The sequence below is a fragment of the Melanerpes formicivorus genome, unplaced genomic scaffold (assembly GCF_026170545.1).
Source record: "Melanerpes formicivorus ecotype bairdi unplaced genomic scaffold, bMelFor1.0.p_v2 SCAF_102, whole genome shotgun sequence".
NCBI classification, from domain to species: Eukaryota; Metazoa; Chordata; class Aves; order Piciformes; family Picidae; genus Melanerpes; species Melanerpes formicivorus.
This window is the reverse complement of record NW_027142454.1, coordinates 441,870-465,488: the sequence shown is the minus strand read 5'-3', so window position 1 is coordinate 465,488 and position 23,619 is coordinate 441,870. Positions and strand designations below refer to the sequence as shown.

Here is a 23,619-nt window from a genome sequence, read left to right as displayed (position 1 = left end):
CTGGCTCACAGGTGAGGTCCCAGGTGACTGAAACTGGCCAATGTGGTCCCCATCCACAAGAAGGGTCGGATGGAGGAACCTGGAAACTCCAGGCCTGGCAGCCTGACCTCAGTGCCAGGGAAAGTGATGGAGCAGATTATCCTGGCAGCAATAACTGCACACCTGAAGGATGGCCAAGGGCTCAGGTCCAGCCAACGTGGATTTAGGAAGGGCAGGTCCTGCCTCTCCAACCTGATCTCCTTCTATGATCAGGTGACCTGTCTGGTGGATGTGGGGAGGCCTGTGGATGTGGTCTGCCTGGACTTCAGCAAGGCCTTTGACACTGTCCCCCCCAGCAAACTGCTGGCTAAGCTGTCAGCTCGTGGCTTAGACAGCAACACTCTGTGCTGGGTTAGGAACTGGCTGGAGGGCTGAGCCCAGAGAGTGGTGGTGAATGGTGCCACAGCCAGCTGGCAGCCAGGCACCAGTGGTGTGCCCCAGGGATCAGTGCTGGGCCCCATCCTCTTTAATATCTTCATTGATGATCTGGATGAGGGCATTGAGTCTATCATCAGTAAATTTGCAGATGACACCAAGCTGGGGGCAGGAGTTGATCTGCTGGAGGGTAGAGAGGCTCTGCAGAGGGACCTCGACAGGCTGGGCAGATGGGCAGAGTCCAAGGGCAGGAGATTGAACACATCCAAGTGCCAGGTTCTGCACATTGGCCACAACAACCCCATGCAGTGCTACAGGCTGGGGTCAGAGTGGCTGGAGAGCAGCCAGGCAGAGAGGGACCTGGGGGTACTGGTTGATGGTAGGCTGAACATGAACCTGCAGTGTGCCCAGGCAGGCAAGAGGGCCAATGGCATCCTGGCCTGCATCAGGAACAGTGTGGCCAGCAGGAGCAGGGAGGTCATTCTGCCCTTGTACACTGCACTGGTTAGGCCACACCTTGAGTCCTGTGTCCAGTTCTGAGCCCCTCAGTTTAGGAAGGAGGTTGAGCTGCTGGAACGAGTCCAGAGAAGGGCAACGAAGTTGGTGAGGGGCCTCACACAGCCCTGTGAGGAGAGGCTGAGGGAGCTGGGGTTGCTCAGCCTGGAGAAGAGGAGACTCAGGGGTGACCTTATCACTCTCTACAACTACCTGAAGGGAGGTTGTAGACAGGCAGAGGTTGGTCTCTTCTCCCAGGCAGCCAGCACCAGAACAAGAGGACACAGTCTCAGGCTGCGCCAGGGGAGGTTCAGGCTGGATGTCAGGAAGAAGTTCTATACAGAGAGAGTGATTGCCCATTGGAATGGGCTGCCCAGGGAGGTGGTGGAGTCACCATCACTGGAGGTGTTCAGAAGGAGACTTGATGGGGTGCTTGGTGCCATGGGTTAGCTGTTTGGGTGGGTTGGATTGGTTGATGGGTTGGACACGATGATCTTGAAGGTCTCTTCCAACCTGGTTTGGTTTATTCTAAATAAATGCTTTATCTCTGAGGTCCCTTTCAGCCTAAGCCATTCTATGATTTTGGTGTTCCTCTCTGTACTCTCCCTCTCCAGTGTCTTGCATGTGCAGTTCAGAGACCACAGCCAAGCTTAAACTTGCTCTTTGTTTTCTGCCCTCAGTCTAAGAACCATGCCATGAGCATACACGCCTTCGACCTGAACTCTGATGGGGTGTGTGAGCTGATCACTGGCTGGTCCAATGGGAAGGTGAGTTGATCCATGGGGGAAAAATGAGGAGCCTGTGCCATCTGGAAGCTGTGTTTGAAGGAGGCTGTGGAGTTGGCTGAAGGAGAACAGCCCAGAATTAAAAAGGCTGTTGAAAACTGAGCGCCGAAGGATGATTGCAGCAAACCTGGTCTGGCTGGTGAATCCTGTGCCAAGGGCAAGATCAGAGGGAAGCTGCTCCCTCTGCTTAGCTCAGAGTCAGTGGCTAGGGTGTGGTAAGTTGTTTCCATGTGATGTGCTGGAGGGTAAGAAGGATGTGCAGAGGCATCTGGCCAGGCTGGATCGATAGGCCAAGGCCAATGGGATGAGGTTCAACAGGGCCAAGTGCTGGGTACTTCACTTGGGTCACAACAACCCCATGAATGCCCCAGGCTTGGGACAGAGTGGCTGGCAACTGCCTGGCAGAAAAAGATCTGGGGGTGCTGGTCAACAGCAGCTGAAGATGAGCCAACAGTGTGCTCAGCTGGCGAGGAAAGCCACCAGTATCATGATCTGGGTCAGAAATAGTGTGGCCAGCAGGACCCAGGGAAGGGGTTGTGCCCTGGACTGGGCACTGGTGAGGTAGAACATCAAATCTTGGGTTGAGTTTTCAGCCCCTCACTCCAAGAAGGACATTGAGGTGCTGAAGCAGATCCAGAGAAGGGCAGGAAAGCTGATGAAGGGTCTGGAGCACAAGTCTGGTGAGGAGCAGCTGAGGGTTGCTTAGTCTGGAGGAAAGGAGGCTGAAGGGAGAGCTGACTCCCTACAACTCCCTGCAAGGAGGTTGGATCCAGGTGGGAGTTGGTCTCTTATCCCTAATAACAAATTATGTTCTAGCAGGGGAGGTTTAGGATGGATATTAGAAGAAATCTGTTCACTGAAAGGCTTCTCAACCACTGGTAGAGCCTGCCCAGGGTGGTGGCTGAGTCCCCATCCCTGGAAGTGTTTAGAATACACAGAGATGCAGTGCTGAGGACCATGGTTTAGCACCAGCCTTGGCAGAGTTAGAGAGTGGCTGGACTCAGTGACCTTAAAGGTCTTTCTCAACCAAACCAGTTAAGTGGCAGCAGAGATCACCAGCCACAGCCCTGGTCTCTTGAGTGTCTCTTTTCAGCCATGTGGACTTCAGCAAGGCCTTTGACACCATCCCCCACAGCAAACTCCTGGCCAAGCTGTCAGCCCCTGGCTTGGACAGCAGCACTCTGAGCTGGGTGAGGAACTGGCTGGAGGCTGAGCCCAGAGAGTGGTGGTGAATGGTGCCACAGCCAGCTGGCAGCCAGGCACCAGTGGTGTGCCCCAGGGATCAGTGCTGGGCCCCATCCTCTTTAACATCTTCATTGATGATCTGGATGAGGGGATTGAGTCCAGCATCAGTAAATGTGCAGATGACACCAAGCTGGGGGCTGGAGTTGATCTGTTAGAGTGTGGGAGAGCTCTGCAGAGGGACCTTGACAGGCTGGACAGATGGGCAGAGTCCAACAGGATGGCATTCAACAAGTCCAAGTGCTGGGTGCTGCACTTTGGTTACAAAAATCCTATGTGCTCCAGGCTGGGGACAGAGTGGCTGGAGAGCAGCCAGGCAGAAAGGGACCTGGGGGTACTGGATGATAGTAGGCTGAACATGAGCCTGCAGTGTGCCCAGGTAGCCAAGAAGCCAGTGGCATCCTGGCCTGCATCAGGAACAGTGTGGCCAGCAGGAGCAGGGAGGTCATTGTGCCCTGTGCTCAGCACTGGTTAGGCCACACCTTGAGTCCTGTGTCCAGTTCTGGGCCCCTCAGTTTAGGAAAGATGTTGAGGTGCTGGAAGATGTCCAGAGAAGGGCAACAAAGCTGGGGAGGGGTCTGGAGCACAGCCCTGTGAGGAGAGGCTGAGGGAGCTGGGGTTGCTTAGCCTGGAGAAGAGGAGGCTCAGGGGAGACCTTCTTGCTGTCTACAACTGCCTACAGGGAGGTTGTAGCCAGGTGGGGGTTGGTCTCTTCTCCCAGGCACCCAGCAGCAGAACAAGAGGACACAGTCTCAAGCTGTGCCAGGGGAGGTTTAGGCTGGAGGTTAGGAGAAAGTTCTTCCCAGAGAGAGTTGTTGGCCCTTGGGATGTGCTGCCCAGGGAGGTGGTGGGGTCCCCATCCCTGGAGGTGTTCAAGAGTGGATTGGATGTGGCACTTGGTGCCATGGTTTAGTAGCCATGAGGTGTTGGGTGACAGGTTGGCCTTGATGATCTCTGAGGTCTTTTCCAACCATGTTGGTTCTGTGATTGAGCACATGCTGCAGAGTGCCCTGGGATGCTTCCTGAGTGTTCTCAGCCTGCAGGGAGGAGCAAGCAGTGGTGGAAGAGCCAAAGCAGCATCGCTGCTGGCTGGGGCAGGGTTAACAAGCCCTGCTGAATACTGTGTGAAGCCTTGTTCTGCCCAGCTCAGGCTCTGAAGCCTGAAGCCTGTTGCTTGGTATTCCCCTTTGCCAGTCATGAGTGCTGTAGCTGCCAAAGCTCTCCCAGGCACAGCTTGCCAGCTTTTAGTTTTGTATAGCTCTGCTTGTTTTGTTTTTAATCCTTCACATCTCTCATTAGCTTGGGGGAGTTTAATTAACTTGGTATCAAGCTGGCAGCCTGGAGCCCAGCTATGTTGTAACTTCTGTTGGATTAGGTGTGGAACACTTCCAGACAGAAGCTCTCCTTGCTTTGCTCCTTTTTCTGCTCTGCTTTTTTCCACTGGCAGTCTCTGTTCTGCTTGTTGCTCTGAAGCAGTCCCTGACTCCTAGGGGAGAGCTCCTAGGGGAGAGCTCCAAGGGGAGAGCAGTGGTGGGGGCTGTGCTTTGGGAAGGACACTGCACTAGAACTGAGCCTCCTCACTCCTCCAGGTGCAGCTGAAAGTTGTGGTGTTTGTGTGCAAAAATGATTCACCATGCAAGGGCTGCAGCGAAGAGGGGAGGTTGGAAACTGCACTGAGCTTCTTTCTGGTTCAGTCCCATGACTGCTGCATTCACAGTCTGACCTTTCTGGGGCAGATTGGCAGGCCCCTTCTTTCCTTCCTCTTGCTTGTAACGTAGGGAATCGTCTCTGAGGAGCAGTTCCTTCTAGCTGGGGCTGTCTGGTGGCCGTTTCTTGATGGTGTTCCTTCCCAGTGTGCAGCAGAGCTGCTTTCTGAGCAGCAGAACTGCAAGTTCACCTGCAAGCTCTGTGAGCAGAGCTGGCTTTGATGAAGAGCTCAGAGCTTGGCATGACAGAGAGCCTGGAGTCAGCTTTGCTGCTCATGCTGTGCCTTGGAACTCTTTGTTGTTGCAGGTCGATGCACGCAGCGACCGAACTGGGGAGGTCATCTTTAAGGACAACTTTTCCTCCTCCATTGCAGGAGTGGTGGAGGGGGATTACAGGATGGATGGGAGCACCCAGTTAATCTGCTGCTCAGTTGATGGTGAAGGTAAGAGCATTGTTCAGGAGGCTCATCTAATGCACAGCAGTATCAGGCACATCATCATATCAGCTCAGGTTGTTTTGGTTCCGGAGGCATTTGCCTGGGCCAAATTCCCTTTGCTTTAGCCAAAGTGAGAGGGGGTTTTGAGTTGCACTGTGTGCAAACAGGGTTTGGAGCATTACCCTCCTCTGTGATAATCAGCCTGTTTCATTCTGATCCAAGAAACCATCCAGATTCATTTGCCTAATGGAAGGAGTTGCATCCTGTTAATGCAAAGAGAGGTGTGTGCAGTACAGAGTCTGCTTCTGCAGGCAACATTGTTAGAGATGAGGGGCCAGCAACTGCTGTCGTTTACCTGGCCCTGAGCAAAGCCTTCAACACTGTCCCACACCACATCCTGGTCTCCAAACTGGTGACACATGGGTTTGATGGGTGCACCACTAGATGGATAAGGAACTGGCTTGATGGCCGCACCCAGAGAGTGGCTGTCAATGGCTCCATGTCCCAGTGGAGGCCAGGGACAAGCAGAGTCCCTCAGGGATCAGTCCTGGGACCTGTCTTGTTCAATATCTTTGTGGGTGCCATGGACAGTGGCACTGAGTGCACCCTCAGCAAGTTTGCTGATGACACCAAGCTGTGTGGTGCAGCAGACAGCTGTAGGGAAGGATCCATCCAGAGGGACCTGGACAGGCTGGAGAGGTGGGCACAAGCCAAGCTCATGAAGTTCAACAAGACCAAGGGCAGGGTCCTGCATCTGGGTCGAGGCAATCCCAGGCACAAATCCAGGCTGGGCAGGGACTGGCTGGAAAGCAGCCCTGAGGAGAGAGCCTTGGGGGTGCTGGGGGAGGAGAAGCTCACCAGGAGCTCTCAGTGTGCACTTGCAGCCCAGAAAGCCAATCAGATCCTGGGCTGCATCAGGAGAAGTGTGGCCAGCAGGTCAAGGGAGGTGATCCTCCCCCTCTACTCAGCCCTGGTGAGACCCCACCTGGAGTACTGTGTCCAGTTCTGGAGCCCCTATTACAAGAGGGATGTGGAGGTGCTGGAAGGTGTCCAGAGAAGGGCCAGGAGGATGATCAGAGGGCTGGAGCACCTCTCCTGTGAGGACAGACTGAAGGAGTTGGGGCTGTTCAGTCTGCAGAAGAGAAGGCTCCGAGGTGACCTCATTGTGGCCTTCCAGTATCTGAAGGGGGCCTACAGGAAGGCTGGGGAGGGACTGCTCAGGATATCAGGTAGTGATAGGACTAGGGGGAATGGAATGAAGCTGGAGGTGGGGAGATTCAGGCTGGAGGTGAGGAGGAAGTTCTTCCCCATGAGAGTGGTGAAGCCCTGGAATGGGTTGTCCAGGGAGGTGGTTGAGGCCCCGTCCCTGGAGGTGTTTAAGCCCAGGCTGGATGAGGCTCTGGGCAGCCTGATCTAGTGTGGGGTGTCCCTGCCCATGGCAGGGGGGTTGGAACTAGATGATCCTTGTGGTCCCTTCCAACCCTGAATGATACTATGATACTATGAATGTTTAGGGAATGGTTTTCCCTATCTGTGATAATTCCTGGGTCTCTTCACAGCCTTCACACACAGGGTAGAGTGCTCAGAGAGCTGAGGTGTGTGTATGTGTGTGTGTGGTTTGGTTTTCTTCTAAAGATGAATAGTTTTTAATCAGTCATGTTTGTCCAGGGAGGTGGTGGAAGCCTCATCCCTGGAGGGTTTGAAGGCCAGGCTGGATGTGGCTGTGAGCAACCTGCTGTAGTGTGAGGTGTCCCTGCCCATGGCAGGGGGGTTGGAGCTGGGTGATCCTTGGGGTCCCTTCCAGCCCTGACAATTCTGTGATTTTAAGGTGTTGCCAGCACTTTGTTTCCTGGAAAGTGCTGTCCTGAGCCTGGGGAGCTGGTGGGTTCAGCCCACCATGCATTCAAGATGTCAGGCCCAGGCACTCTGAGTGGAAACAAGTCTGATCACTGGTGATTTAAGTGAGCTCAGAGGGAATTTACAGGCTTCAGGAGAGGCACTGGCATGATAATCTGACTGCTTGGCGTCGGTGGCCAGAGACAGGCAGGCCTGGCACAGCCCACTGGGAACAAAAGCCTGTCCTTGTTAAACAGCTGAGTGTTTGCTCTCTGCCTTAGTCACAGGCTGCAGGGACTTGCTAGACTTGGGCTTCAGCATTTAAACCTTTTTCTCAGGCTTACAGGCGAGGGCAATCTTAGGGCTGGACAAGGGAAGACTCCAAGGAGACCTTAGAGCAGCCTTCCAGTACCTGAAGGGGGCTGTGGGAGAGCTGGGGAGGGACTTTTGACAAGGGCTGGGAGTGACAGGATGAGGGGGAATGGCTTTGAGCTGGAAGAGGGGAAATTGAGACTGGAGAGGAGGAAGGAATTCTTTGCAGTGAGGCTGGGGAGACACTGGAACAGGTTGCCCAGGGAGGCTGTGGGTGCCCCCTCCCTGGAAGTGTCCTATGCCAGGCTGGATGAGGCCTTGAGCAAGCTGGGCTGGTGGGAGGTGTCCCTGCCCATGGCAGGGGGTTGGAGCTGGATGAGCTTTAAGGTCCCTTCCAACCCAACCCATTCTGTAATACTGTGACTGAGCACAGTTCTTTGAAGATGCTTTGTCCTGGCAGAGCTGTGTAGGTTAAAATCACTGATCATCATCATCATCATCATCCCTTTCTGATGTGTCCAGCTTGGCATGATGGGGATGCTATTAGGTGGAGCTCAATAGCCATACCCTGTGGTTGGGTTTTATGGACAATGCATTCCCATGGTCTTTGTTAGCAGAGCTGTGTGGGGCCACCACCCTTCCAGACAAGGTGCCCTCTTGTCTCAGTGTGTTCTCTGTCCTCCTCTCATCACAAAAGGATTGATTCACCCAGAAATACTAAAGCAAGTCTCTTCATCAGAGGACACTGTGCATGCTGAAAGCTTCTCACATTCCCTGTACCTCATGTTCTGGGGCTTACAGAGTCAGGCAGCATTTTCTGTTTGCAAGTGGAAGACTTTTATCCCTGGGTTTCATTGTCAGCTGCAGTCAGAGCACCCAGCCCTAGAGCAAACTGGAAATTCATAGCAAATCATAGGATCAATGAGGTTGGAAAAGACCTCAGGGATCATCAAGGCCAACCTGTCACCCAACACCTCCTGGCTACTAAACCATGGCACCAAGTGCCACATCCAATCCCCTCTTGAACACCTCCAGGGATGGGGACTCCACCACCTCCCTGGGCAGCACATCCCAATGGCCAACAACTCTCTCTGGGAAGAACTTTTTCCTCACCTCCAGCCTAAACCTCCCCTGGCACAGCTTGAGACTGTGTCCTCTTGTTCTGCTGCTGGGTGCCTGGGAGAAGAGACCAACCCCCACCTGGCTACAGCCTCCCTTCAGGGAGTTGCAGACAGCAAGAAGGTCTCCCCTGAGCCTCCTCTTCTGCAGGCTAAGCAACCCCAGCTCCCTCAGCCTCTCCTCACAGGGCTGTGCCCCAGACCCCTCCCCAGCTTTCTTGCCCTTCTCTGGACACCATCCAGCATCTCAACATCTTTCCTAAACTGAGGGGCCCAGAACTGGACACAGGCCTCAAGGTGTGGCCTAACCAGTGCTGAGCACAGGGCACAATGACCTCCCTGCTCCTGCTGGCCACACTGTTCCTGATGCAGGCCAGGATGCCATTGGCCTTCTTGGCCACCTGGGCACACTGCTGGCTCATGTTCAGCCATCTCTGTTTTACATCATCTGTTCAGCTCAGAACCCCCAGCATGGTGAGGGTTGGAAGAGACCTCTGGTGACCATCTAGTCCAACCCCCCCTGTTAAAGCAGAGACACCCACAGCAGCTTGCCCAGGATTACAATGGCCAGGGGGGGTTGAAATCTCTCCAGAGAAGGAGACTCCCCAACCTCTCTGGGCAGCCTGCTCCAGGCCTCCAGCACCCTCACACCAAAGAAGTTTCTCCTCATGTTTAAGTGGAAAAAGCTTTTCTGTCTTCACAGGCAGACAGAGATATTTCCATAGCTGCACTCCACTGGGCTGCTGGGAAACAGGTCTTACCCCTTGAGGCCAAGTATCCCTTGGAGTGGGGAGCAGCTCATGTGGGTAGATCTTGTGACTGGCTGATTGATGGTGGCTTACTCACTTCCAGACAGAAACAACTCCTCTGACCAGCTCTAGAAATCCAGGTACCCATTGTGTTCTTTGTGCATAATTGCACACTTGCCTGAGCACCTGAGAGGATGATGACAGTGGGAATCCTCTCACTGAAGGCCTGGGTCCTGCACTTGTCTGGTCAGGTGAAGGCAGCTTAAGGGCAAGCTGGAAATTCACCTTTCTGTCCTGATCACCAGGAGCCTCAAGAGCCTGTGTGGCTGTAAATCAGTTCTCAGGTTGGCAGCTGAATGGTCCCAGCTGAAGCACCAGAACAAGACAGGAGACTCTTGTTACAGACACTGAGGCTTGGGGCAGGCAATCAAAGGCTTTGCTGAGCTTGGCTCTGTTTTCTCTCTGTACAGTCCGAGGCTATCTGCCAGGAGGTGAAGAGATGAAAGGAAACCTGATGGACACAAGTGCTGAGCAGGATCTGATCAGAGAGCTTAGTCAAAAGAAACAAAACCTGCTGCTGGAATTAAGAAACTATGAGGAGACTGCAAAGGTACTGCTTGAGCAGGGCCAACAGACACCTTCCTGTGGCTATAAATCCACCTGGGGAGCAGACATGGGGCACTCCAGGCAAGCCAGAGTGTAACCTGTTAGGCTGCAGCCAGATTGGCTGCTGGAGATTGCTCCTTCTGCCTCTGGCCTGCTCCTTGGGCACATTCAGAGCTTGCTTTTTAGTGTTTTGTGAAGTGGCATTGCCCCTCCTCCTTCATCCTGCCAGAGCAGTTCTGTTGGGAGCTGGATTCCTTTCAGCCCTCTGCTTTGGCTTATGACTGCAAATAGGCATTGCCAATGCATAAAGCAGCTTGGGGCCCAGGAGGGGTGGGGGGAGTGAGCCAGGAGGGCTGGAGGGAGAGGGCCAAGGCTGAACATGAGCCTGCAGTGTGCCCAGGTGGCCAAGATGCCAATGGCATCCTGCATCAGGAACAGTGTGGCCAGTAGGAGCAGGGAGGTCATTGTGCCCTGTGCTCAGCACTGGTTAAGCCACACCTTGAGTCCTGTGTCCAGTTCTGGGCCACTCAGTTTAGGAAAGATGTTGAGATGCTGGAAGGTGTCCAGAGAAGGGCAACAAAGCTGGGGAGGGGTCTGGGGCACAGCCCTGTGAGGAGAGGCTGAGGGAGCTGGGGTTGCTTAGCCTGGAGAAGAGGAGGCTCAGGGGAGACCTTCTTGGTCTCTCCAACTCCCTGAAGGGAGGCTGTAGCCAGGAGGGGGTTGGTCTCTTCTCCCAGGCAACCAGCAGCAGAACCAGAGGACACAGTCTCAAGCTGTGCCAGGGGAGGTTTAGGCTGGAGGTGAGGAGAAAGTTCTTCCCAGAGAGAGTTGTTGGCCATTGGGATGTGCTGCCCAGGGAGGTGGTGGAGTCCCCATCCCTGGAGGTGTTGAAGAGGGGATTGGATGTGGCACTTGGAGCCATGGTTTAGTAGTCATGAGGTGCTGGGTGACAGGTTTGGCCTTGATGATCTCTGAAGTCTTTTCCAACCTTATTGATTCTATGATTCTGTGTGTGTTCTGCAACAGGCTGAAGTGAGCACTCAGCTGAAGGAAGCTGATGGGCAGAGGGGAGTGATCCCAGCAAACACCCAGCTCCTGACAACCCTCTCAGTTAACCTGGGCTCTGACAGCCAGTCTGCCCACGTGGAGCTGTGCATTTCCACCAGCAATGGTGAGTGCTAACCTCCAACCAGTGCCAGCCATGGCATGCAAATCCATGCAAACACTGATCTGGATTTAGCTGCTGATTTGCCTGTCTGCCTCTTGCTGTTTGTAATTTCCCCTGTGTGGTTGCTCTCCTTCCACACAGCTCTGAAGGGAGCTGTGTCCCTTTGAATGGGCCTCAGAGGAGAGGGCTCTGGTGGAGCTGCTTTCTTGTTTTGTCTTCTTTTCCAAAGCAGTTAAGCTTTTTCACCTGCTGATTCCTGCAACTGCTCCTTCTGTTGGCTCTGAACATCCACCTCTTAGTGAAGGTGCTGCAGGAATGCAGCTGGGCCTCAGCTGCCTTGAAATGCAAAGCTGGAACTATACCAAGAGAGCACAAATCCCCTGAGCAGCTCCTGAGCATTTGCTGAGGCTGCTGGCAGGACCAGATGTGGTACTGATGGTAATGTGGGATATTTGAAGAGCTCAGGAGGGGCTGTCTGTGGGGTTGGCTGTGCTGGGTTCTGCAGGCCGGGGTGGTGTCTTGCCAGAGGGCAGCTGTTCATTCAGCCATGGTTTAGCACCAGCCTTGGCAGAGTTAGAGAGTGGCTGGACTCAGTGACCTTAAAGGTCTTTCTCAACCAACCCAGTTAAGTGGCAGCAGAGATCATCAGCCACAGCCCTGGTCTCTTGGGTGTCTCTTTTCAGCCATGTGGTCTACCTGGACTTCAGCAAGGCCTTTGACACCATCCCCCACAGCAAACTGCTGGCCAAGCTGTCAGCCCCTGGCTTGGACAGCAGCTCTCTGAGCTGGGTTAGGAAGTGGCTGGAGGCTGAGCCCAGAGAGTGGTGGTGAATGGTGCCACATCCAGCTGGCAGCCAGGCACCAGTGGTGTGCCCCAGGGATCAGTGCTGGGCCCCATCCTGTTCTATATCTATATTGATGATCTGAGGAGGGGATTGAGTCAGGCATCAGTAAATGTGCAGATGACACCAAGCTGGGGGCAGGAGTTGATCTGTTAGAGTGTGGGAGAGCTCTGCAGAGGGACCTTGCCAGGCTGCACAGATGGGCAGAGTCCAACAGGATGGCATTCAACAAGTCCAAGTGCTGGGTGCTGCACTTTGGCCACACCAAACCCAGGCAGTGTTCCAGGCTGGGGTCAGAGTGGCTGGAGAGCAGCCAGGCAGAAAGGGACCTGGGGGTACTGGTTGACAGCAGCTGAACATGAGCCAGCAGCATGCCTAGGTGGCCAAGAAGGCCAATGGCATCCTGGCCTGCATCAGGAACAGTGTGGCCAGCAGGAGCAGGGAAGTCATTGTGCCCTGTGCTCAGCACTGGTTAGGCCACACCTTGAGTCCTGTGTCCAGTTCTGGGCTCCTCAGATTAGGAAAGATGCTGAGATGCTGGAAGGTGTCCAGAGAAGGGCAACAAAGCTGGGGAGGGGTCTGGAGCACAGCCCTGTGAGGAGAGGCTGAGGGAGCTGGGGTTGCTTAGCCTGGAGAAGAGGAGGCTCAGGGGAGACCTTCTTGCTGTCTGCAACTCCCTGCAGGGAGGTTGTAGCCAGGTGGGGGTTGGTCTCTTCTCCCAGGCACCCAGCCCCAGAACAAGAGGACACAGTCTCAAGCTGTGGCAAGGGAGGTTTAGGCTGGAGGTGAGGAGAAAGTTCTTCCCAGAGAGAGTTGTTGCCCATTGGAATGTGCTGCCCAGGGAGGTGGTGGAGTCCCCATCCCTGGAGGTGTTCAAGAAGGGACTGGATGTGGCACTTGGTGCCATGGTTTAGTAGTCATGAGGTGCTGGGTGACAGGTTGGCCTTGATGATCTCTGAGGTCTTTTTCAACCTGATTGATTCTATGGTTCTGTGATTCTGTGCTCTCCTCCCCCTTCCCCTTGCTCAGACACCATCATCCGAGCTGTGCTCATCTTCGCTGAGGGCATCTTTGAAGGGGAGAGCCACGTGGTCCACCCCAGCCTCCACAACCTCTCAGGCTGTCTTCGTGTTTCCCTGACTCCACCCAAAGATGTCCCTGTGGATTTGCACATCAAAGCCTTTGTGGGTTACAGGAACAGGTGAGTTCTGCCTTGCCATCTCTGCTTCTCTCTGGAGCTAACTGTGGGACCAGGAAGCAGCCATCCTGTGGCTTGGTGCTCCTCCCACAGACACTGGGAATTCCCTGGTGCTGCTTCTCCTTGTTAGTGGAAGGAGAGAAGAAATTCTTCGTTAAACAGCTCTGTGGCACTGTTGATGCAGAGCTCCTCTCCTGACAAAGGCAAAATGCTCTTAGGGGCACTGGGACCTGCTGTGCTCCAGCTCTCCCATGGAGTAGAGTAGAGTAGAGTAGAGTAGGATAGGATGGGATGGGATGGGGTAGGATGGGATGGAATAGGATAGAATAGAAGGAATGGACTGGACTGGACTGGACTGGAATAGAATAGAATAGAATAGACCAGACCAGGTTGGAAGAGACCATTGAGATCATCAAGTCCAACCTATCACCCAGCACCATCTAATCAACTAAACCATGGCACCAAGCACCCCAGCCAGTCTCTTCCTAAACACGTCCAGGGATGGTGACTCCACCACCTCCCTGGGCAGCACATCCCCAGGGCCAATCTCTCTTGCTGGGAAGAACTTTCTCCTCACCTCCAGCCTAAACCTCCCCTGGCACAGCTTGAGACTGTGTCCTCTTGTTCTGATGCTGGTTGCCTGGGAGAAGAGACCAACCCCCACCTGGCTACAACCTCCCTTCAGGGAGTTGGAGAGACCAAGAAGGTCTCCCCTGAGCCTCCTCTTCTCCAGGCTAAGCAACCTCAGCTCCCTCAGCCTCTCCTCACAGGGCTGTGCTCCAGACCCCTCCCCAGCTTTGTTGCCCTTCTCTGGACACCTTCCAGCAATTCAACATCTTTCCTAAACTGAGGGGCCCAGAACTGGACACAGGACTCAAGGTGTGGCCTAAGCAGTGCTGAGCACAGGGCACAATGACCTCCCTGCTCCTGCTGGCCACACTGTTCCTGATGCAGGCCAGGATGCCATTGGCCTTCTTGGCCACCTGGGCACACTGCTGGCTCCTGTGCAGCTTCTGTCAACTAGTACCCTCAGGTCCCTTTCTGCTCCCTTAAGGGGAGGATGGAGCATTTCTTGTCTGGATGATACCTTATTATGGCTTTCTGGAGGGAATTCAAGAGCTGATATCCAGGATGCCTTGAAAATCAAGACTTCAAACCAACTTTTCCCCTGCTCTCTCTTCTGCCAGGACTGGTGGTGCCAAGAAGCAGCATCCCTGCCCTGAGCAGGGAGGTGTTTGAGAGTCAGCCAACCACTGCAAGAAAGAACATGTGGCACTGAAGTTTCTTTGTCTTTTCTCTGTCCTTATTATTGCTTTGAATTGAGACTTCACTGACCCTGGAAAAGAAGCACCCAATCACACAGTCAGTTTGTGAAGGAAGTGACTGTGCTGCTGTGCTGGGCACTGGTGAGGCTGCACCTCAAGTGCTGTGTCTGCTTCTGGGCACTGCAAGTATCAGAAGGACATGTCCCACTGGAGGCCAGGGACAAGCAGAGTCCCTCAGGGATCAGTCCTGGGACCTGTCTTGTTCAACATCTTTGTGGGTGCCATGGACAGTGGCACTGAGTGCACACTCAGCAAGTTTGCTGATGACACCAAGCTGTGTGGTGCAGCAGACAGCTGTAGGGAAGGATCCATCCAGAGGGACCTGGACAGGCTGGAGAGGTGGGCACAAGCCAAGCTCATGAAGTTCAACAAGACCAAGGGCAGGGTCCTGCATCTGGGTCGAGGCAATCCCAGGCACAAATACAGGCTGGGCAGGGACTGGCTGGAAAGCAGCCCTGAGGAGAGAGCCTTGGGGGTGCTGGTGGACAAAAAGCTCAACATGAGCTCTCAGTGTGCACTTGCAGCCCGCAAAGCCAATCAGATCCTGGGCTGCATCAGGAGAAGTGTGGCCAGCAGGGCAAGGGAGGTGATCCTCCCCCTCTACTCAGCCCTGGTGAGACCCCACCTGGAGTACTGTGTCCAGTTCTGGAGCCCCTATTATAAGAGAGATGTGGAGGTGCTGGAAGGTGTCCAGAGAAGGGCCAGGAGGATGATCAGAGGGCTGGAGCACCTCTCCTGTGAGGACAGCCTGAAGGAGTTGGGGCTGTTCAGTCTGCAGAAGAGAAGGCTCCAAGGTGACCTCATTGTGGCCTTCCAGTATCTGAAGGGGGCCTACAGGAAGGCTGGGGAGGGACTGCTCAGGATCTCAGGTAGTGATAGGACTAGGGGGAATGGAATGAAGCTGGAGGTGGGGAGATTCAGGCTGGGTGTGAGGAGGAAGTTCTTCCCCATGAGAGTGGTGAAGCCCTGGAATGTGTTGTCCAGGGAGGTGGTTGAGGCCCCATCCCTGGAGGTGTTTAAGCCCAGGCTGGATGAGGCTCTGTCCAGCCTGATCTAGTGTGGGGTGTCCCTGCCCATGGCAGGGGGGTTGGAACTAGATGATCCTTGTGGTCCCTTCCAACCCTGACTGATACTATGATACTATGATACATTGAGGTGCTGAAGTGGGTACAGAGAAGGGCAACAAAGCTGGTGAAGGGTCTGCTGAGGAGAGGTTAAGGGAGCTGGGATTAGGTTAGCCTGAAGAGGGGGAGGCTGAGAGGAGACCTCATTGCTCTCTACAGCTCCCTGAAAGGAGGTTGCAGTGAGGCTGGTGTTGGCCTCTTCTCCCTAGTAACTAATGACAGGACAAGAGGTGATGGCCTTATTGTGGCCTTCCAGGATCTGAAGGGGCTCCAAGAAAGCTGGGGAGGGACTTTTGAGGGTGTCAGGGAGTGATAGGACTGGGGGGGATGGAGCAAATCTAGAAATGGGGAGATTCAGACTGGATGTTAGGAAGAAGTGGTGGTGAGAGACTGGCACAGGTTGCCCAGGGAGGTGGTGGAAGCCTCCTGCCTGGAGGTTTTTAAGGCCAGGCTGGATGTGGCTGTGAGCAACCTGCTGTAGTGTGAGGTGTCCCTGCCCATGGCAGGGGGTTGGAGCTGGCTGAGCCTTGAGGTCCCTTCCAACCCTGACACTTCTGTGATTCAAGCTGCACCAGGGGAGGTTTAAGCTGGATATTAGGAAGAATTTCTTTGCTGCAGGAGTGGTCAGGCAGTGGAACAGGCTGCCCTGGGAGGTGGTGGAGTCACCATCCCTGGAGGTGTTCAAAGACTGAGCAGCTGTGGCAGTTCAGGACATGCTCTGGAGGTGTTGGGAAGGAGGTTGGACTTGATGATCTCTGAGGTCATTTCCAACCTCAGTGATTCTGGGATGCTATTTGTTAGCCTGGAGAATATATCCCATGGGAAGGATTATGGCAGATGCAAGCAGTGGGGAGGAATTGTTCAGCCTTCAGGTGTGCTCAGCCTGGAATGCCCAGCGGGCAGCCTGCGTTCCTGGGAGGCGGTCAGCAGCTGGTGGCGTGGCTGGAAGCTGCTGGTGGCAGTAGAACCAGGAGCTGCTGCAGCAGGCCAGTCCCTGGTGTGTGAGTAACTGCCTGTTTTCCCTTTGGATTGCTCCCAGCACACAATTCCATGTCTTTGAGCTGACCAAACAGCTGCCCCGCTTCGCTATGTATGCCCTGAGCAGCCCAGACTCGGCCCCCGAGCCCCTCAGCTTCGTCAACTGTGCCACCAACGAGAGGCCTCAGAGGGTGAGTGCCCCAGTCCTGTCTGCTCCTGCCCTGCCTGCCCCAGCCCTGCCTGCCCCACCTGCCCTGCCCTGCCTGCCCCTGCCCCAGCCCTGCCCTGTCTGCCCCAGCCCCGCCTGCCCCAGCCCTGCCGGCCCCTGCCCCAGCCCTGCCGGCCCCTGCCCCAGCCCTGCCTGCCCCTGCCCCAGCCCTGCCTGCCCCAGCCCTGCCTGCCCCTGCCCCTGCCCTGCCTGCCCCTGCCCCAGCCCTGCCGGCCCCTGCCCCAGCCCTGCCTGCCCCTGCCCCTGCCCTGCCTGCCCCTGCCCCAGCCCTGCCTGCCCCAGCCCTGCCTGCCCCTGCCCCTGCCCTGCCTGCCCCTGCCCCAGCCCTGCCTGCCCCAGCCCTGCCTGCCCCTGCCCCAGCCCTGCCTGCCCCTGCCCCAGCCCTGCCTGCCCCAGCCCTGCCTGCCCCTGCCCCTGCCCTGCCTGCCCCTGCCCCAGCCCTGCCTGCCCCAGCCCTGCCTACCCCAGCCCTGCCTGCCCCAGCCCCAGCCCTGCCTGCCCCTGCCCCTGCCCTGCCTGCCCCAGCCCCAGCCCTGCCTGCCCCAGCCCTGCCTGCCCCAGCCCTGCCTGCCCCAGCCCCAGCCCTGCCTGCCCCAGCCCCGCCTGCCTCAGCCCCAGCCCTGCCTGCCCCAGCCCTGCCTGCCCCAGCCCCAGCCCTGCCTGCCCCTGCCCTGCCTGCCCCAGCCCCAGCCCTGCCTGCCCCAGCCCTGCCTGCCCCTGCCCCAGCCCTGCCTGCCCCCGCCCCAGCCCCGCCTGCCCCATCCCCGCCTGCCCCTGCCCCTGCCCTGCCTGCCCCTGCCCCAGCCCTGCCTGCCCCAGCCCTGCCTGCCCCAGCCCTGCCTGCCCCAGCCCCAGCCCTGCCTGCCCCAGCCCTGCCTGCCCCTGCCCCAGCCCTGCCTGCCCCTGCCCCAGCCCTGCCTGCCCCAGCCCTGCCTGCCCCAGCCCCAGCCCCGCCTGCCCCTGCCCCTGCCCTGCCTGCCCCTGCCCTGCCTGCCCCAGCCCTGCCTGCCCCTGCCCTGCCTGCCCCAGCCCCAGCCCTGCCTGCCCCAGCCCTGCCTGCCCCTGCCCCAGCCCCGCCTGCCCCTGCCCTGCCTGCCCCTGCCCCAGCCCTGCCTGCCCCAGCCCTGCCTGCCCCTGCCCCAGCCCTACCTGCCCCAGCCCCGCCTGCCCCAGCCCTGCCTGCCCCAGCCCTGCCTGCCCCTGCCCCAGCCCTGCCTGCCCCAGCCCTGCCTGCCCCAGCCCTGCCTGCCCCAGCCCCAGCCCCGCCTGCCCCAGCCCCAGCCCTGCCTGCCCCTGCCCTGCCTGCCCCAGCCCCAGCCCTGCCTGCCCCAGCCCTGCCTGCCCCTGCCCCAGCCCTGCCTGCCCCAGCCCTGCCTGCCCCTGCCCCAGCCCTGCCTGCCCCAGCCCCAGCCCTGCCTGCCCCAGCCCTGCCTGCCCCAGCCCCAGCCCTGCCTGCCCCTGCCCCAGCCCTGCCTGCCCCAGCCCCAGCCCTGCCTGCCCCAGCCCTGCCTGCCCCAGCCCCAGCCCTGCCTGCCCCAGCCCTGCCTGCCCCAGCCCTGCCTGCCCCTGCCCCAGCCCTGCCTGCCCCAGCCCCAGCCCCGCCTGCCCCAGCCCCGCCTGCCCCAGCCCCAGCCCTGCCTGCCCCTGCCCCAGCCCTGCCTGCCCCAGCCCTGCCTGCCCCTGCCCCCAGCCCTGCCTGCCCCAGCCCTGCCTGCCCCAGCCCCAGCCCTGCCTGCCCCAGCCCTGCCTGCCCCAGCCCCAGCCCTGCCTGCCCCAGCCCTGCCTGCCCCAGCCCTGCCTGCCCCTGCCCCAGCCCTGCCTGCCCCTGCCCTGCCTGCCCCAGCCCCAGCCCTGCCTGCCCCAGCCCTGCCTGCCCCTGCCCCAGCCCTGCCTGCCCCTGCCCCAGCCCTGCCTGCCCCAGCCCTGCCTGCCCCAGCCCCAGCCCTGCCTGCCCCTGCCCCAGCCCTGCCTGCCCCAGCCCCAGCCCTGCCTGCCCCTGCCCCTGCCCCTGCCCTGCCTGCCCCTGCCCTGCCTGCCCCAGCCCTGCCTGCCCCAGCCCTGCCTGCCCCTGCCCCAGCCCTGCCTGCCCCAGCCCTGCCTGCCCCAGCCCCAGCCCTGCCTGCCCCTGCCCCAGCCCTGCCTGCCCCAGCCCCAGCCCTGCCTGCCCCAGCCTTGCCTCCCCCAGCACCTACAGCAGCTTGCCCAGGGGCACAATGTCCTGGTGGGCTTGGAATCTCTCCAGAGAAGAATAGACTAGACTAGACTAGACTAGACTAGAATAGAATAGGTTGGAAAAGACCTTTGAGGTCATCAAGTCCAACCTATCACCCAGCACCATCTAATCAACTAAACCATGGCACCAAGCACCCCAGCCAGTCTCTTCCTAAACACCTCCAGGGTTGGGGACTCCACCACCTCCCTGGGCAGCACATCCCAATGGCCAATCTCTCTTTCTGGGAAGAACTTTCTCCTCACCTCCAGCCTAAACCTCCCCTGGCACAGCTTGAGACTGTGTCCTCTTGTTCTGGTGCTGGCTGCCTGGGAGAAGAGACCAACCCCCACCTGGCTCCAACCTCCCTTCAGGGAGTTGCAGACAGCAAGAAGGTCTCCCCTGAGCCTCCTCTTCTCCAGGCTAAGCAACCCCAGCTCCCTCAGCCTCTCCTCACAGGGCTGTGCTCCAGACCCCTCCCCAGCTTTGTTGCCCTTCTCTGGACACCTTCCAGCAACTCAACATCTTTCCTAAACTGAGGAGCCCAGAACTGGACACAGGACTCAAGGTGTGGCATAACCAGTGCTGAGTACAGGGCAGAATGACCTCCCTGCTCCTGCTGGCCACACTGTTCCTGATGCAGGCCAGGATGCCATTGGCCTTCTTGGCCACCTGGGCACACTGCTGGCTCATGTTCAGCTGCTGTCAACCAGTACCCCCAGGTCCCTTTCTGCCTGGCTGCTCTCCAGCCACTCTGACCCCAGCCTGTAGCACTGCCTGGGGTTGGTGTGACCAAAGTGCAGCACCTGGCACTTGGACTTGTTGAATGCCATCCTGTTGGACTCTGCCCATCTGTCCAGCCTGGCAAGCTCCCTCTGCAGAGCTCTCCAACCCTCTAACAGATCAACTCCTGCCCCCAGCTTGGTGTCATCTGCACATTTGCTGCTGATGGATCCAATCCCCTCCTCCAGATCATCCAGAACAGGCTGGGGCCCAGCACTGCTCCCTGGGGCACACCACTGGTGCCTGGCTGCCAGCTGGCTGTGGCACCATTCACCACCACTCTCTGGGCTCAGCCTCCAGCCACTTCCTAACCCAGCTCAGAGTGCTGCTGTCCAAGCCAGGGGCTGACATCTTGGCCAGGAGTTTGCTGTGGGGGACAGTGTCAAAGGCCTTGCTGAAGTCCAGGCAGACCACATCCACAGCCTGCCCCACATCCCCAGGCAGTCACCTGGGCACAGAAGGAGATCAGGTTGTTGAGGCAGGACCTGCCCTTGCTCAATCCATGCTGGCTGGGCCTGATCCCTCTGCAGTCTGGAAGACTCCACAGCTTCTCTGGGCAGCCTGCTCCAGAGCTCCAGCACCCTCATACCAATCAGGTTTCTTGTCCTACTCAGATGGAGCCTCCTGGGTTCCATTTTGTGTCTGTTGCCCCTTGTCCTGTCACTGGGCACCACTGGAGAGCCCTTTGGGTATTGATAAGCACTGAGAAGATCCATTGATGAGATGAAAGGACACTTCTCTTTAACTTCTTGCAGTACAGCCCAGCTTCTTTCCCAGCTTTCCCCAGTTTCCAGGCTTTGGGCTGTGGTCTCTGATTGTTGAGTTTAATTTGCTTGGGAAAATTCAGTTTTGGGGCAGGGACTGAACTGTTCGCCCTCTAACAAGTCCCTGCCACAGGTCTGTGGGCTCTGAGCAGAGCTCCTTGGTGCACAGCAGGCACGAGGAGGCTGTGTGGCTCTCCAGGCTTTCCCCCACAGCTGATGCTCTGCCTTTTCCATTTTGCAAGATTGTGATGTGGCTGAACCAGAGCTTCCTGCTCCCAGAGGATGCAGAGTTCCAGAGCCCTCCCTTCCAGGTTTGCTTCACCTCCCTGCGCAATGCAGGGCAGCTCTGCATCAAAGTCAAGCCTGGGGGAGAGGTGAGTACCTCGTGGGCACAGGGGGGCAGCCATTGCATGGCACTCTGGGGAAGCTTAAGGGCTGTGCAGCACAAGAGAAGGGTGGCTGAAGAGGCCTGCTTGGGTTCTGGGGATGTTTTGGAAAAGATTTGGGCTCTGTTTAGTGCTGGAGGGGAAAATCCCAGGGCCTGGTAATGGAATAGAATAGAATTAACCAGGTTGGAAGAGACCTTTGAGATCATCAAGTCCAACCTATCACCCAACACCATCTAATCAACTAAACCATGGCACCAAGCACCCCAGCCAGGCTCTTCCTAAACACCTCCAGGGATGGGGACTCCACCACCTCCCTGGGCAGCACATCCCAATGGCCAATCTCTCTATGAAGAATTTCCTCCTCACCTCCAGCCTGAACCTCCCCTGGCACAGCTTGAGACTGTGTCCTCTTGTTCTGGTGCTGGTTGCCTGGGAGAAGAGACCAACCCCCACCTGGCTACAACCTCCCTGCAGGGAGTTGCAGGACAGCAAGAAGGTCTCCCCTGAGCCTCCTCTTCTCCAGGCTAAGCAACCCCAGCTCCCTCAGCCTCTCCTCACAGGGCTGTGCTCCAATCCCCAGCTTTGTTGCCCTTCTCTGGACACCTTCCAGCAACTCAACATCTTTCCTAACCTGAGGGGCCCAGAACTGGACACAGGACTCAAGGTGTGGCCTAACCAGTGCTGAGTACAGGGCACAATGACCTCCCTGCTCCTGCTGGCCACACTGTTCCTAATGCAGGCCAGGATGCCATTGGCCTTCTTGGCCACCTGGGCACTCTGCTGGCTCATGTTTAGGGCAGCTGTCAATCAGCACTCCCAGGTCCCTCTCTGTTTGGGAGCTCTCAGCCACTCTGACCCCTCCCCAGCCTCTTTTGTAGCCCCCTTCAAGTACTTGAAGGCTGCTCTAATGTCTCCCTGGAGCCTCCCCTTGTCCAGGCTAAACAACCCCAACTCTCTCAGCCTGTCCCCATAGGAGAGGTGCTGCAGCCCTGTGATCATCTTTGTGGCCTCCTCTGGACCCCCTCCAGCAGATCTGTAGGAGGGGTGTTTGTTCCATGCAGGGGTGGTGTCAGGTAGCCATAATTTGAGGCCCAAAGCCTGCCTGTGTCTGTTGCAGTGGTCCTGTATACACAGAGGCTTCTGTGCCCCCAGGCCTGGATAAAGTCCCTTTTGAATCACAGGATGTTAGGGGTTGGGAGGGACCTCTGGAGATCATCCAGTCCAATCCCCTTGCCAAGGCAGGTTCACCTAAAGAAGGTCACACAGGAAGACATCCAGGTGGGTTTTTGAATGTCTCCAGAGATGGAGACTCCATCACCTCTCTGGGCAGCCTGCAGGGCTGTGTCACCTTGAACTTAAAGAAGATCCTCCTCATGTTTAGATGGAACTTCTGATCATAGAATCAACAAGGTTGAAAAGACCTCAGAGATCATCAAGTCCAACTGTCACCCAGCACCTCATGACTACTAAACCATGGCACCAAGTGCCACATCCAATCCCTTCTTGAACACCTCCAGGGCTGGGGACTCCACCACCTCCCTGGGCAGCACATCCCAATGGCCAATTACTCTTTCTGGGAAGAACTTTCTCCTCACCTCCAGCCTGAACTTCCCCTGTTGTTCCAGTCTGTGCCTGTTGCCCCCTTCTCCTGTCACTGGGCACCACTGAAAGAAGCCTGGTGGCACCCTCCTGATTCCCCCCCTTGAAGTATTGATCAGCACTGTTGAGATCCTCCCTCAGCCTCTTCATTTCTAGACTAAACAGCCCCGATTCTCTCAGTCTTTCCTCACAAGAGAGATGTTCCAGGCCCCTCAGCATCTTTGTAGTACTTTGCTGTCCCCCTCTCCAGCAAGTCCCCTGTCCTCCTTGAAGCAGGGTGCCCAGAACTGGCCACAGTGTCTCTGTTGGGTGAGAGGTTGGACTCGATGATCTTGAAGGTCTCTTCCAACCTGGTTAATTCTATTCTATTCCTATTCTGTTCTTATTTCTCTCTTCTTCTCTTCTCTCTTTTCTCTTCTCTTCTCTCTTTTCTCTTCTCTTCTCTTCTCTTCTCTTCTCTTCTCTTCTCTTCTCTTCTCTTCTCTTCTCTTCTCTCTCTTCTCTTCTCTCCTCTTCTCTTCTCTCCTCTCCTCTCCTCTCCTCTCCTCCCTCTCCTCTCCTCTCCTCTCCTCTCCTCTCCTCTCCTCTCCTCTCCTCTCCTCTCCTCTCCTCTCCTCTCCTCTCCTCTCCTCTCCTCTCCTCTCCTCTCCTCTCCTCCTCTCTCTCCTCTCCTCTCCTCTCCTCTCCTCTCCTCTCCTCTCCTCTCCTCTCCTCTCCTCTCCTCTCCTCTCCGAACCTCTCCTCTCCGAACCTCTCCTCTCCGAACCTCTCCCTCTCCGAACCTCTCCTCTCCGAACCTCTCCTCTCCGAACCTCTCCTCTCCTCTCCGAACCTCTCCTCTCCGAACCTCTCCTCTCCTCTCCGAACCTCTCCTCTCCGAACCTCTCCTCTCCGAACCTCTCCTCTCCGAACCTCTCCTCTCCTCTCCTCTCCGAACCTCTCCTCTCCTCTCCGAACCTCTCCTCTCCTCTCCTCTCCTCTCCTCTCCTCTCCTCTCCTCTCCTCTCCTCTCCTCTCCTCTCCTCTCCTCTCCTCTCCCTCTCCTCTCCTCTCCTCTCCTCTCCTCTCCTCTCCTCTCCTCTCCTCTCCTCTCCTCTCCTCTCCTCTTCTCTTCTCTTCTCTCCGAACCGCTCCGAACCTCTCCTCTCCGAACCTCTCCTCTCCGAACCTCTCCGAACCTCTCCTCTCCGAACCTCTCCTCTCCTCTCCGAACCTCTCCTCTCCGAACCTCTCCTCTCCGAACCTCTCCTCTCCGAACCTCTCCTCTCCGAACCTCTCCTCTCCTCTCCTCTCCTCTCCGAACCTCTCCTC

The 23,619-nt window shown here is 57.1% G+C and overlaps 1 protein-coding gene across 1 annotated transcript in view; it reads left to right on the top strand.

The window, feature by feature from the left end:
• Positions 1-23,619, top strand: part of BBS2 (Bardet-Biedl syndrome 2) — a 44,845-nt gene that overhangs the window by 15,658 nt on the left and 5,568 nt on the right. The window contains exons 7-13 of the mRNA XM_068166567.1: positions 1,590-1,676; positions 4,950-5,085; positions 9,565-9,704; positions 10,727-10,871; positions 12,740-12,911; positions 16,397-16,526; positions 20,563-20,694. Coding sequence (XP_068022668.1) covers positions 1,590-1,676; positions 4,950-5,085; positions 9,565-9,704; positions 10,727-10,871; positions 12,740-12,911; positions 16,397-16,526; positions 20,563-20,694 — 942 coding nt within the window. The remainder of the gene's footprint in view (positions 1-1,589; positions 1,677-4,949; positions 5,086-9,564; positions 9,705-10,726; positions 10,872-12,739; positions 12,912-16,396; positions 16,527-20,562; positions 20,695-23,619) is intronic.